General features: G+C 33.3%; 2 protein-coding genes across 2 annotated transcripts in view; both read left to right on the forward strand.

The window, feature by feature from the left end:
- The window catches only part of LOC111058669 (N-sulphoglucosamine sulphohydrolase), a gene marked incomplete at its 3' end in the record, with an annotated part of 82,818 nt that overhangs the window by 15,295 nt on the left and 52,856 nt on the right, over positions 1–14,667 (forward strand). The window contains 2 exon segments of the mRNA XM_039421359.1: positions 4,692–4,930; positions 11,827–11,946. Of these exon segments, the coding sequence (XP_039277293.1) occupies positions 4,692–4,930; positions 11,827–11,946 (359 nt within the window).
- LOC120349911 lies at positions 12,651–13,711 on the forward strand. The gene is made up of 2 exons (XM_039421358.1): positions 12,651–13,484; positions 13,655–13,711. The coding sequence occupies exons 1-2, from the start codon at positions 12,796–12,798 to the stop codon at positions 13,701–13,703; spliced, it is 738 nt and encodes a 245-aa protein (XP_039277292.1). The 5' UTR covers positions 12,651–12,795; the 3' UTR covers positions 13,704–13,711.

Genomic DNA, 14,667 nt, shown 5'->3' on the forward strand with positions numbered 1-14,667 from the left:
GAATAAATTAGTAACATCAAATGACACAAGTTTATAGGAAGATAGAACAGGAATATGTTTTATATTGTTGACCAACTCCAATGAATTTTTAATACTAAACTTTGGTTGAAAACCTGTTAATGACCGAAAGGTGCTATTCAGTTTGTGAGCTAATTTAGAGCAGGGGGAATTAACAAAAGATACCACTGGTCTTATAGGAACATTAGTTTTGTGTAATTTAGGTTGACCGAAAAGTCTAGGTGGATATGGATTCATAACTGTTAGATACTTAGTTTCTTTCTTGTTAAATAATTTGGTGGTGGTGGTCAACTTATTTCTAATCAAGCTATTGATTTTGGTGGTGGGATTGGAGTTAAACTCAATAAAATTGTTATCTGCAATGAAATGGTTTACCTTACTTAGATATTCGTCCTTATCCATTATTACTGTAGTGCATCCTTTGTCAGCTTTCAAAATCATCAGGTCATTGGTTTTCATCTTCTTCTTTAAATTCTTCATGATGTCTGCCGTTTTTGTGATCTCTGGTCGAAGTTCCCTTGTCTTTTCTTGAAGAATTATGTCAGCACATCTGTTAGTTAGTATTTTGATCTTTGAGGCTTCCCAATTGCTATCAATGCTGCATGCTAGTCGTTCAAGTTGTTGGTTATCCAAATAGTTATGACTACTGTATTTGTTACCTCGTCCTAGTAACTCTGTCTCTGATGATGAAAATTGGACTTGTGAGAAATTAGCTACCCTATCAGCAAACTTGTGTTGATGTTGGATGATAAGCCTGTTATTTTTCAAGTTAATAATATTGATTGAGAATAATCCTTTTGATTTTATTAGTGATGGAAGATACTTATAATTTTTTTCTACAGAAGTATAGAAAGTTTTCAGTTACGTTACATTTGAGTTATTGTTCCTGGAGATATATTATCGTAGAGTATTGCTGAAAGTCAGGAAGATAGCCTTTAAATTGAAATGAAACTTTTAAGAATTGTTCATATTGAGTTTATGACATTTTTAATTTATATTTTTCAGACTCTGTTTTCTTATGTCATTAAGGCTTTTGAATGATTTAGTAAATTTTTTATGATAGAAATCTTAATAGATGAAGAAGAAAGTTTTTCTTCTCCAGGAAATTAATATTAATGAATGTTCAAATTTTAATACAATTTAAATTATTTTCTATGTGTCTACTAATTTTATTTAATTAAAGGTGAATCTTATAAGGCAAACATTATCTTTCCTTAAAGTGAAATTTTCAATATTTTTTTCTTTTATTGTGTTATAAAGTGTCTTGTTTTATTAGGTGATAAATTCATAATTTCAGTTGATACTAGTTTTTGGACTTGTATTTGTAGGTAAATCAAATCATAAACTCTGGAATGTTCATTTTTAATTAAGGTTCTGAGCAGTTTTGGGCGAATGCACGTTATTTACACTTGGATTGCGTCCTATAGTTCATAAATAATACATAAAATAAATGTTGGCTGGCGCACAAGTTTCCAACAATACTAGCCGAGCTACTATATGAAAAATTATATTTGATTTCGCAAACCAAACGAAAAATATCATATAAGTTAGCATCATTTCAATTTGAATTATTTGTGAAGAAAGATCCATTAATTCTGATAAAAAGAATCAGTAGTTTAAAGATAAAAATCTATATAAAATGAGGATTCAAAGAATGAAAGAATTTAATTAATTGTAATCAATAGATAACTCCTGTTTTAGCTTTTGATGAATTGTAGGAAGAGTTAGAAATTAATGCTGTAATACATTTATTTACAGCGGTTCATGTGTGGCCCCAAACCAACTTCTTGTACTACCACCCCTTTCGTTCCGCAACTTTATGTAACACCGCTTCAAGACACCCGTTCAGACGACAGGTCTAGGGACGTAAGAGGACGTCGCCGTCAAGCCAAATTCAACCGGTAAAAGCTCACCGCCAAAAACAAGGTACTGTAACCCCGACGATAAAGCAACGTACAGACCAACGAAAGTGCAGTGTAGTGAAACAAAGGTTCATTCGAGAATGTCAATCAAAAGTGGGGATTCAAAATTATTATGGAATGGGTTATATGGGTTACTATCGACGAAACTTGGGTTCAACGGGCTTTTCTTTCTTGAGTAATTTTATGTTGAAGTTAATTATTTGTTATTTGATGACTGATATTGTTTGGTTTTGTGACGTATTGCTATCTAAACGGGGATAGTAATGCGCCCCCGAATCAGATGAAGAATGTCACCAAAGTAACATGAAATTGTTGTTTCTGTTGTTTGATTTTAGTTGCCAATGTTTATTGAAGCTATTTGTATTTTTCAATTATTTCAAATTGTAGTGTTATTCTATACTATAAACCTATTAAATCAGGCATGGCAAGATTAATTGAAGTTTTCTTGACTCTAGCCCGTTCACCTGCATGAATTAGGTATAGACTCAGGTATTTTCTAGATGTGTCGGCCTATTTCTAAATTCTAAATTTTATTCAAAATTATCTTCTTTGGCACACAACTGCGCCACTGCTGCTGAATGTTTAGCTACAGGCACACAATAGAAAACTTGTGAAAACCAGTGCTATGATCTATTCTTGAATCTAGAAAATTCAATACAAAATCCTGTTCTACCTCTACAGTGAATTTAATACTCTGATGTAATCTATTCAGATAGGAAAGAAAATTGTCTAGTTGTCTGTTACTTCCTTTCCATAAGCAAATAATATCATCATATCGAAACCAGTAAACAATTTTATCTTTGAAATGACTATTTTCAATGATTCTACTTTCTAACTTATCCATAAATAATTCAGCTAGGAGTGGTGAGAGGGGTGACCCCATTGCCAACCCCTCTCTTTGTTCAAAAAATCTATTGTTAATTTGAAATAATTATGCTGAGTGCATAACTTCATCAATCCTATCAGTTCTTCTCTGAGTGTATGATCATTTATAGAGGCTTCCATTATTTCCTCAGCTCTTTCAAGACTTTCTCCCACCGGAATGTTAGTGAATAAATTAGTAACATCAAATGACACAAGTTTATAGGAAGATAGAACAGGAATATGTTTCATATTGTTGACCAACTCCAATGAATTTTTAATACTAAACTTTGGTTGAAAACCTGTTAATGACTGAAAGGTGCTATTCAGTCTGTGAGCTAATTTAGAGCAGGGGGAATTAACAAAAGATACCACTGGTCTTATAGGAACATTAGTTTTGTGTAATTTAGGTTGACCGAAAAGTCTAGGTGGATATGGATTCATAACTGTTAGATACTTAGTTTCTTTCTTGTTAAATAATTTGGTGGTGGTGGTCAACTTATTTCTAATCAAGCTATTGATTTTGGTGGTGGGATTGGAGTTAATCTCAATAAAATTGTTATCTGCAATGAAATGGTTTACCTTACTTAGATATTCGTCCTTATCCATTATTACTGTAGTGCATCCTTTGTCAGCTTTCAAAATCATCAGGTCATTGGTTTTCATCTTCTTCTTTAAATTCTTCATGATGTCTGCCGTTTTTGTGTTCTCTGGTCGAAGTTCCCTTGTCTTTTCTTGAAGAATTATGTCAGCACATCTGTTAGTTAGTATTAATACTGTTACTGTATTTGTTACCTCGTCCTAGTAACTCTGTCTCTGATGATGAAAATTGGACTTGTGAGAAATTAGCTACCCTATCAGCAAACTTGTGTTGATGTTGGATGATAGGCCTATTATTTAGTGTCAGATGTTGATCTTTGAGAAGTTTCTGCAGTTTTTTGTTTTGAGTGACTGTTTTCTCACTCAATCTCCTAAAAAGTTGTTCCCTACATTTGTTGTCTAGGAAATCCCACTCAGCATTGAGCAGTTTGCTTGCCAGTTGTATGTGGAGAATATAAATGTAGAAAGATAAGCTATCCCTTATTTTATACCAGTGACTGATCTCCTTCTTAATCCAAAATTTCTGGGCGGTTTTTATGCTCTTCTGTGCAATAGTAGAAGTGTTGTTGGTTACTATTGCCACATACTTTGGTATAACCTTCAGTTTCAAGCATTGTCTATTGAAGAATTGTCTATTGTATTTAGTTTTAGTTTATCAGAGATTGACAATGGTGTAATAACCGAAACCGGTCTTTCTAATTATCAATAAATCAGTGGTTTTTTGACAATTTCTTAGTCTTTTTCATTCAATATGAATAATTACCATAATATCAACTTCTCAACTACACAAAAAGTATAATTTTTTAAGTTTATTTGAATTCCAATTTCCCAAGGCGAATCGACAAAGCCTGAAATCCTGTTTCAGTATTCTAAATTTCAATATTATTTTCTACAGTAATTCTCTAATCATCAGTAAATACTGACATAGAGAAAAGACATAGCATAATTGGTTCTATGAATTTCCAATGAGTGATCTCGAAGTTTTTATGAATAACTTTATAGGGATCTAGAAACTATTTTATAGAAGATATTATATCAATAAAGTATAAAATAACAGGAATCACTCTATTGATGAATTGAATCAATGATAAGTTAAAGGTGAATAATTTTAAGTGAAAATAATATCAGGCTATTCCTCTGTCTTTCATTCAATATTTTTATAATTTCAAAATTATAGTTATGTTTTATTAATGCTCTGTTATTTATTCATAATGAATAGAATAAACAAGAATTTGTCAACCTGTATGAATCTATTAATTTATTTTATATTTAATAATAATATTATTAAAGGCCTTTCTTTTTGTATGTGGCTTTCCACGATCCCCATCGATGTGAGCACACGCATCCTGAATTTGGTTATTTCTGTGAGAAGTTTGGAAATGGAGAGCAAGGAATGGGCACAATTGAGGATTGGACTCCGATTTACTATGTACCAGATCAGGTTGAAGTGCCTTACTTTGTGCAAGACACCCCCTACGCTCGAATCGACATTGCTAAGCAGTACACGACCATTTCTCGACTTGATCAAGGTCAGTTATTTGCCAACACACTCAATTTTTCATGGTACGGTAATTATCTTTGTGAAAAATTCAGAGTCCAATTTCAGCTAAATCCAACTAATAAAGTTGAATCTAATCAATTTACTATTACTTCTTGTATAATGTGTAGGCCTATTCAATTTTCCTTATCAAGTATTACATTATAGATGTAGAGTCAGAATATAATGATATATGCTATAGTAGAATAATATTGAATAAACTTAACAGACTAATAAATAAATATTCGTTTGATGAGAGTATCTTATAGGAAGATAACACCACAGAGAAAATATGGTATATTTTTCTATGGTAACATCTTGCCGGATGTATATTTCAGACATCAATGGGCCTTTGATATTAAAGACTTTGATGGAAATGACCATCTAATTGTACTGGGTGGCTCAAATAATATAAATGAACCTAACTTGAATCATCTTCCTCAAGTAACAGAAAAAATCAAGGAAATTGTGCCACTCAGCAAAAAAACAAACTTAATAATAAGTACTATCCCTAATAGGTTTGATAGGCCAGAATTAAATGAAGCAATCAATTCGACAAACAAATCAATCCATAATACAATCAACAGCCTAAAAAATAAGAATTCTAAACAACTGGGGATTTGTTTTCTAAATGGTAGCCTGTAAACATCCACTAAGAAATGATTTTCAGAAATTTGCCCCCCCGAGGGAGCTGGGGCCCCTCAAAAATTTTGAACTTTTTAACCGCTTATTGCACAGCAAAGTCATGAGGAACTTTTTTGTTCAGCTACGAAAAAAAATTAGATCTATGCAGAAAAAATTCGATCAGGAGCACAGGGGGGTCCAGGAGAGGGTATTTTTCGATAATTTTGATGTAAAATCACACTACAGCTCAAACTAATTGTCCTACAGACTTGAAACTTTGCACAAATATTCTTCAAACATGCTAGACGCGCACTAAGAACGGATTTTGAGATATTTTGCCTCTAAGGGTTTCAAAGGATGAAAAAGGATCCTATTAAGTAAGGTTATGAACATGATAAGGTGAGTGCCATATGGAAATGAGATAATATTTATTTATTGACATGTGATATTCTAACATATGTTGTAATCATTGGAAATAACAAAATAATATGATAGAAATTCAAAAAAGAACATCTGTTCTATCATTGCTTTCTTCCTGATTCCACTCAACCTCAATAATAATGTTCTGATAATTGATAAATATGTTTAATAATATTATTATTATTATTATTGATATAATAAAAGTATTGTTTTAATAATTAATTATTATCATTAATATAATAATAGTATTGTTTTGGTAATCAATAAATATTTTTATTTTCACAAACTCTGTATAATATTATTATAATGGTGAATCTGAAACAGCTGCATCAAAGAAATTATCTCAAAAACATATGTTTAGGAAAACCATAGTTGTTTTGAACTCGTATAAGCCTACACGTGGCATGTATTATCAATTTTTCAGCTAGAACAGTTTTTTGAGACTGCTAAATAAACGTCTACAGTTTTATCAATGCTGTATCGGCAATATGAAAACGCATGTAGTTATAATATGTTTAAATAAATGTGTTGATATCTACATGATAATTATTCTCTACCATTTTTATTTAATTGAAATCTCAAAATTATTCAAGCCTTGATAGAATGATTGACTCACTGTACAGTCAGTCGAAAATTTTAAGATTCAAAAGAAGGCACTCAGATGTATAGAGAAAGTGAATAGGTTAGACTCTTGTAGGCCTTTATTTAAAAAGCTTGGTGTATTAACTGTGCCATCTTTGTATGTATATGAAGTTGTAATGCATGTGAAGACGAGTGGTGTGATCCAGAATTCAGATGTTCATGAGTATAATACGCGAAACAGAGCAGATTATCATATAATGGGTCACAATAGTAGGTTATTTGAACAAAAACCAGATTATATTGGTAGGAAATTTTATAACAAGCTACCTCAAATCTTGAAAAGTAATGATGATTTGAAGATTTTCAAAAAAACAAATGAAAAAATATTTAGTTGATAAAGCTTTTTATAGTGTACAAGAATTCCTTTCAAACCTAAACTAGGTTGAACTACTTAGTGTTAGAATTATTATGTAATAACATGACTTGTCTTATACTCCATGACTGGAGTCTTTAAGACGTAAGCTAAAAAAAAAAAAAAATCACAGCAGACCAGTATCTCAATTGGATAACTTTTCTGTTGGAAGAGTCGTGGGTTTGAGGCCCACCAAGTATCACAGATAGGCTGTTTGTTCATGTGTTCATCTATTCACTCACACTTGAGCAGGACGCTCATTTGGGCATAATCTAGCAAAAATAATGATATTTTCCACAGAATAAGGTTCGTACCCACTAGAACGTACCAGACACGGACTGTGTCAGACCATGCCAGGCACGTAAAATAACAACTATGCCCACTACAACGGATCAACAGCGTTCTATGCCAGTACATTACGCGTATGGTACGCGTATGATACGCGTATGATGCCCGGTCAGAAGTTGTTGGGAACGCGTCAGTTAGCAAGAGAATGTAGCGATGAACAGAAGTACGTATTTTGCGGTGTTGTGAAATAGTGTTCTAATCAGTGTTCACATAATTATTTTTAAATAAATGGCTATTAGGCGATTTTCAATTTCTTTAATTTGTTTGCATCTAATATCAGAAGCTTGAATAGAAACCACAATGAACTTTGCTACATACTTGATAACATGAAAACAAAATTTAATGTTCTTATCTTATCAGAAACTTGGATAACGCAAGAAATGCCTTTTAGCTGTAGCATGGATGGCTACAAAGCAATAAATAAACCTGGTTCCTTGAATAAATGTGATGGAATTTGTATTTATGTTAGAGAAGATATCTCATTTCAAGTCATTGATTGTAAAATAGATGAATCAAATTGTTTAGGTCTGGATTTAAAAATAGATAACACGTTGTTACGTATAGTTGGAATTTATAGATCACCTAATAGTAACGTAAATGATTTCTTAATTAGCTTGGAAGAGTTTGTGAAAAATATTCCTCACTGCATAGATGTATGTATAGCAGGAGATATAAACATAGACATTAATAAAGAAAATAAATTTGTTCAAGACTATTTGAGTATATTAAATGGTAACGGATTTGAGATGATCATAAATGGTAGTACCAGGGGACAGAGTTGTTTGGATCACATATTTTTTAAAAGAGTTAACAATAAATTTCGACGTAATATTGGTAATATACTTAAGACTACAATTACAGATCATTTCTCTGTTTCAATTCATTTGGGATACAATAATGCAATAAAGTCTAATAAAAAAGAGAATGAGAAAATTATAACCAAAAAAATAGACTACAAGATCTTAAATGAACAACTTTTAAATGAAAACTGGTCTTGGTTATACAATAGTCGATTTGTTGATGATTTGAACATCGACGAACTTACTGATAGTTTTGTGTCAAAATTATTTCATTACATAGAATCCTCATCTACAGAAAAACACATCTCTCGTAAAAAGAAACCTCTGAAACCATGGATAATACCTGGTCTTATTAATTCAATTTTAAAAAGAGACATAATTTATAAAAAATTAAAAAAAGATCCATCAAATCTCACATTAAAGGAAGAGTTTAAAAGGTACAGAAACACATTAAACATGGCATTGGAAACAGCTAAAACAAACTACTACAAAAATAAAATATCTGAATGTGGTAGTGATAAAAAAAAACTCTGGAAACTCATAAACCAGGCGATAGATATTGATAAAGATAATAACAAGGAAATTAAAATTGACGCTGCTAGTCTAAATAATTATTTTGCAACAGTAGGTAGAACGAATGCTCAACTCATAACATGCAATTCCAGTTTAAAACATTATGAGATTGATGAAAATCACAGACCACCTGTGCACTCTTTTTTCCTGAAACCAATTACCTCTTGCGAAGTTGAAATTATGATAAAGCAACTAAAAAGCAACTCTAGTCCTGGAGAAGATAACATCAGTAGTTTAACACTGAAAAACATAGCTCATCTTATTTCTAAACCAATATCATTTATTTTAATATGTGCTTCGTCACAGGAATATTTCCAAGGAAATTTAAAATAGCCATAATTAAACCACTATTTAAACAAGGTGATCCCTGTGTACCTAGTAATTAAAGACCAATAAGTCTATTAAGTAATCTCTCAAAAATCCTGGAAAAATTGATAAAAGTTCGTTTATTGGATTATTTAAATGTACATAATTTTATGAATAACTTTATAGGGATCTAGAAACTATTTTATAGAAGATATTATATCAATAAAGTATAAAATAACAGGAATCACTCTATTGATGAATTGAATCAATGATAAGTTATGGGTGAATAATTTTAAGTGAAAATAATATCAGGCTATTCCTCTGTCTTTCATTCAATATTTTTATAATTTCAAAATTATAGTTATGTTTTATTAATGCTCTGTTATTTATTCATAATGAATAGAATAAACAAGAATTTGTCAACCTCTATGAATCTATTAATTTATTTTATATTTAATAATAATATTATTAAAGGCCTTTCTTTTTGTATGTGGCTTTCCACGATCCCCATCGATGTGAGCACACGCATCCTGAATTTGGTTATTTCTGTGAGAAGTTTGGAAATGGAGAGCAAGGAATGGGCACAATTGAGGATTGGACTCCGATTTACTATGTACCAGATCAGGTTGAAGTGCCTTACTTTGTGCAAGACACCCCCTACGCTCGAATCGACATTGCTAAGCAGTACACGACCATTTCTCGACTTGATCAAGGTCAGTTATTTGCCAACACATTCAATTTTTCATGGTACGGTAATTATAATATAATAATATAATTATAATTGTGAAAAATTCAGAGTCCAATTTCAGCTAAATCCAACTAATAAAGTTGAATCTAATCAATTTACTATTACTTCTTGTATAATGTGTAGGCCTATTCAATTTTCCTTATCAAGTATTACATTATAGATGTAGAGTCAGAATATAATGATATATGCTATAGTAGAATAATATTGAATAAACTTAACAGACTAATAAATAAATATTCGCTTGATGAGAGTATCTTATGGGAAGATAACACCACAGAGAAAATATGGTATATTTTTCTATGGTAACATCTTGCCGGATGTATATTTCAGACATCAATGTGCCTTTGATATTAAATCACAGCAGACCAGTATCTCAATTGGATAACTTTTCTGTTGGAAGAGTCGTGGGTTTGAGGCCCACCAAGTATCACAGATAGGCTGTTTGTTCATATGTTCATCTATTCACTCACACTTGAGCAGGACGCTCATTTGGGCATAATCTAGCAAAAATAATGATATTTTCCACAGAATAAGGTTCGTACCCACTAGAACGTACCAGACACGGACTGTGTCAGACCATGCCAGGCACGTAAAATAACAACTATGCCCACTACAACGGATCAACAGCGTTCTATGCCAGTACATTACGCGTATGGTACGCGTATGATACGCGTATGATGCCCGGTCAGAAGTTGTTGGGAACGCGTCAGTTAGCAAGAGAATGTAGCGATGAACAGAAGTACGTATTTTGCGGTGTTGTGAAATAGTGTTCTAATCAGTGTTCACATAATTATTTTTAAATAAATGGCTATTAGGCGATTATCATTAACAGAATTGGCAATGGTTGCAATTATTTTGGACGAGGAAGAGGAGAATAGAGGAACTCAGAGGCGCTATTGGATTCACAAATCTCTAAGAAAACGGAAAACTGAGGGGGAGTATTGGACATTATATAGGCACCTAATGGATGATGAAGAAAAGTTTTTTTCGTATTTCCGTATGACGTCATTCCAGTTTAATGAATTGTTGAGAAAAATTGAAAATGATATAACCACAACTAGCAAGTAGCAACTAACTAGGTACTTTACCACAATGGTGTCTACACTGGTTACCAACGCGGTGCATGCGCCGTGCCATGCGCACGCGCCGGGGCGCATGCCCCGTTACAACGGGGTTTGCAGGCATCACGTACCATGCAAGGAGCGTTTCGTCACAGACAAAATATACTGGCCGACAAATGTTGACCTGGACGTGCATGGCACGCTCCGTGCTTGGCCGGTGACGGAACGGTCTAATGGGTGTATTACACATCAAATGATGCACAGAATATTTTTTTGCATGTGGTCATGGGCACGGTCATGGTATGATACGTTCTAGTGGGTACGAACCTTAAGTGAAACAATGTAACACATATCACCTACACACCACTTGAGCCAACTCCTCTGAATATGATTCTTGAGTTTACCGGTGGTAAACCCATAATATGAGTTTATGGTAAACTCATAATACTCCTCTGAATATGATTCATGAGTTTACCGGTGGTTTACCGCTTGAGCCAACTCCTCTGAATATGATTCATGAGTTCACCGGTGGTCCACCTTAATTTACAATTTTAGGTGTAGGTCCTAAAATTGTTGGTTCACTTGTCTCTCATTATCATCTGTCTCATTGCCCACGTACAAGCCTAGAGCTCATGTGTGCATCATCCTCAGAAAAAAGTATATCACACACTTTCGTTGATGGGTAATGGGTTGATATGGGTAATGATTACCCATGCACAAGCTAAAAATACTCATGTGGGCATCATGCGCAGTAAATAAAAAAATGGAATATCTATATACACCAAATTTTATTCCAAGATTTAAAAAAGCACCACTTGAAACTTAATTTACTTTTATTGTATCTCTCTTTTACTCTCTTACGCATATTGTAATATTGTGAACACATATGATAATGAATTCTAATTTAATTCTCTCACTCTTATACTCTTACCTACAATCTTCATGATTCCTCTTGGATGTTAATGAATTAACATGCGAATGCTGAAATATTGATGGAATTAGTGGTTTGTGCAGGTGTTGGTCTGGTGCTGAAAGAGCTTGAGGACGCAGGCCATGCCAGTGACACTCTTGTCATCTACACATCAGACAATGGCATTCCATTTCCGGCCGGACGGACCAATCTCTATGACTCTGGTAACAATTTTTTCACTCATCCAACAACTTGAATTAAGTTGAATTAATTATAGTTCAAAATCAGAAACAATACACATCTTTTATTTCCAATTTGGTCGACTCGCATGAAAATTTGAAAAACATCAAGCAGATGAAAGGAAATGTTGAACTACATACTGTAAGTATGTATAAGTAGTACCTGTCAAACTTGAGGCTGTGCAAGTGGCTAAAAATCTTTTTACTGATGATATTTTTCAAATAGATTTCTATACTATAAAGTTATCGAAATGGACAAGTTTCCTCATGAATAATTTTTTTGTGATTATTACTTTCTGATTGAGATACAAGCATCTCAAGTTTGTAAAAATTCAAACAGATCACTTCAAAATCGGTAAGAGATAAACTCATAGCATTTAAATAATACATTCTTGAAGAAATTGTAGATTGAATAAAGAAAAATAACTTGAGTTATTTTTAGTCTTTTTTGAAAATGGAATAAATTTTCAAAACTGATATTCTCTAAAAAGAAATACTCCTTTTTATCAACAATACGGTACCATTAAAAATGTATCCTCAAAATATCATAAATTTATCTCATACAAAATTTGAAATGATCTATTTAAAAATGTGAACTTTAAGCGCTCATTGGATAATAATATTTCTCCTGAGAAGATGTTTTATTTTGATAACTTGATCGTATCTAAAACGAGAAACTGAAAAATTTCAACAGTAAAAAGTTCAAATTTCAAATGACAAGACTAAGAAATTGTCAAAACCACAGATTTTATTAAAAGTTGGAACAAGTGAGTTTGTGAGGGTTTCTAACTAAATATTATTATTTTTTTCTTAACTAAGTGCTAATCAAACGGAATGGACATATTTATTTCAAAACATTCGAGAGGTGAAAAACGCGAACGTGAGTCACCGGAAGCGGAAATGCAAGCTCCAAAGAAGGGATGTGATTCACGGAACGACGAATTAGTACAAATCATTGAAGCTACAATTAAAAAACTGTTCGAGGAGAAGTTCAGTGTGCTGGCAACAAAGGACGATATTTCGGGAATAGCTGCTCTAGTCAATGGTCTTAAGCAGGAAAATAGTCAGCTTAAACAAGAGATTCAGCGCTTGAAGAAGCTGAATAATCAGTTTACTAGTAGGCTGGACGATTATGAAGACCGATCTCGCCGAAATAATCTTATATTCAGGGGTCTTAAATTCAAGAGTGACATGGACTGTCGTGTTACAGTGAAGAAATTCTGCTCAGACGTACTTGGATGCGACAGGCAAGTGCAGGTGAACAGAGCTCATACTCTTGGCCCAAAAAAAGACAATGCCCCTATAATCACTCACATTCCCTCCGACCAGGATTTGGAAAATATATTAAAAAATGTGAACAAGTTGAAGGGTACCGGGTTCAGTGTCCAAAAAGACTTTTCTGTGGCAACTAGAAGAAAAAGAAGCAAGCTACTTTTTTTGAAAAAGGAACTACTGAGCATCTCAAGTCAATTGAAGTGTTTCCTGAGAGGCGATCAACTATGGGTGGAAGGGCGGTCATTCTGGTGGTCGTTGGAGGAAGGACTTCGTCGCGGAAGAGAGGACGGTGTCGAAGAGCTGAGTCAACTGATGAAGCGCGACGTCAGGCCTATCATAGAAAGAATTCTGAAAAGCGGCGCAGAAAATCCATAGGAGGAGGCTCGCTGTCAGCAGTCAAGCGTCAGGAAGTTAGGAGGCAACATAAACGATACTTACCCACAGGTGACAGAAATTTTGTATTATAATATTTGTGGACTCAAATCAAAACTAAATGAATTGAATTTTTTGAAATTTCTAGGCAGGTTTGATGTGATTTTTTTGGCTGAGACTTTTGTTGAAGAAAAAGATATTAGTTTTTATGATAATTTTCTTCATAATTTCGATATAAGGTTTGAAGGCGCAGTCAGGCAATCACAATTTGGTAGGGCTAGCGGGGGGTTGATGATGGGTATAAATAAATTGTCTAAGCGCGATAAACAGATAGATTTTCGAAAAATAAATGATCGTTTAGTTATAAGTATAAATATATCTTCACAGGAAGAGATTAACTTGTTGCCTCTGTACTTGAACTGTAATAACTGGAATAATGAGTTTCTGAATTTGATTAATTATATGTACACTAACGCAGTTTCTAATTTTGTATTAATAGGTGATATGAATGTACGCATTGGAATAGGGCAGGTGGTAAATGATAAAAGCTTACTTGAAAATAACGACAGGATTTCATTGCAGAGAGTTTCCAAAGATAAAGAGTTAAATAATAAGGGACGTAGGTTTTTAGAGCTATGCGAAGATTATAATTTGATTATTCTTAATGGGAGAACACCAAGTGATAGGCTAGGGGAATTTACGTTTATTGGTAGCATGGGAGTAGCGGTTAATGATTTGGTTGCGGTGGAAGGAGATTTGTTGAGTTTTGTGAACGATTTTAGTATAATAGAAGAGTCATACTCAGATCATATGCCGTTGCGTTTGCAGCTCAGAAGTGAAGAATTGAGAAATGAGAAAGATAACAACAGTAGGCCATTGCCGAGAAAGCTAATATGGGGAAGAAGTGATGAGCGTTTGTTTAAAGATCGGGTGACAGAAAGATTGAGTGAATCAGTAACTGACGATAATGAAGACAATCAGATGGCGATAAAAGAAGTTTGCGATTGCATAGAAAAGGCATCAAGCTCATCATTTCTACAGTGTCAGGGTCATGCTAAC

This window comes from Nilaparvata lugens, chromosome 2 (assembly GCF_014356525.2).
Source record: "Nilaparvata lugens isolate BPH chromosome 2, ASM1435652v1, whole genome shotgun sequence".
In the NCBI taxonomy this organism is placed as follows: Eukaryota; Metazoa; Arthropoda; class Insecta; order Hemiptera; family Delphacidae; genus Nilaparvata; species Nilaparvata lugens.

What these genes read in the sequence shown, in the direction of transcription:
- LOC120349911 (XM_039421358.1), top strand. Translation starts at nt 12,796, where the DNA reads ATGGACATATTTATTTCAAAACATTCGAGAGGTGAAAAACGCGAACGT. An exon ending in GTGGAAGGGCGGTCATTCTG is followed by an intron (nt 13,485 to 13,654) that starts GTGGTCGTTGGA and finishes GGAAGTTAGGAG; the next exon opens with GCAACATAAACGATACTTAC.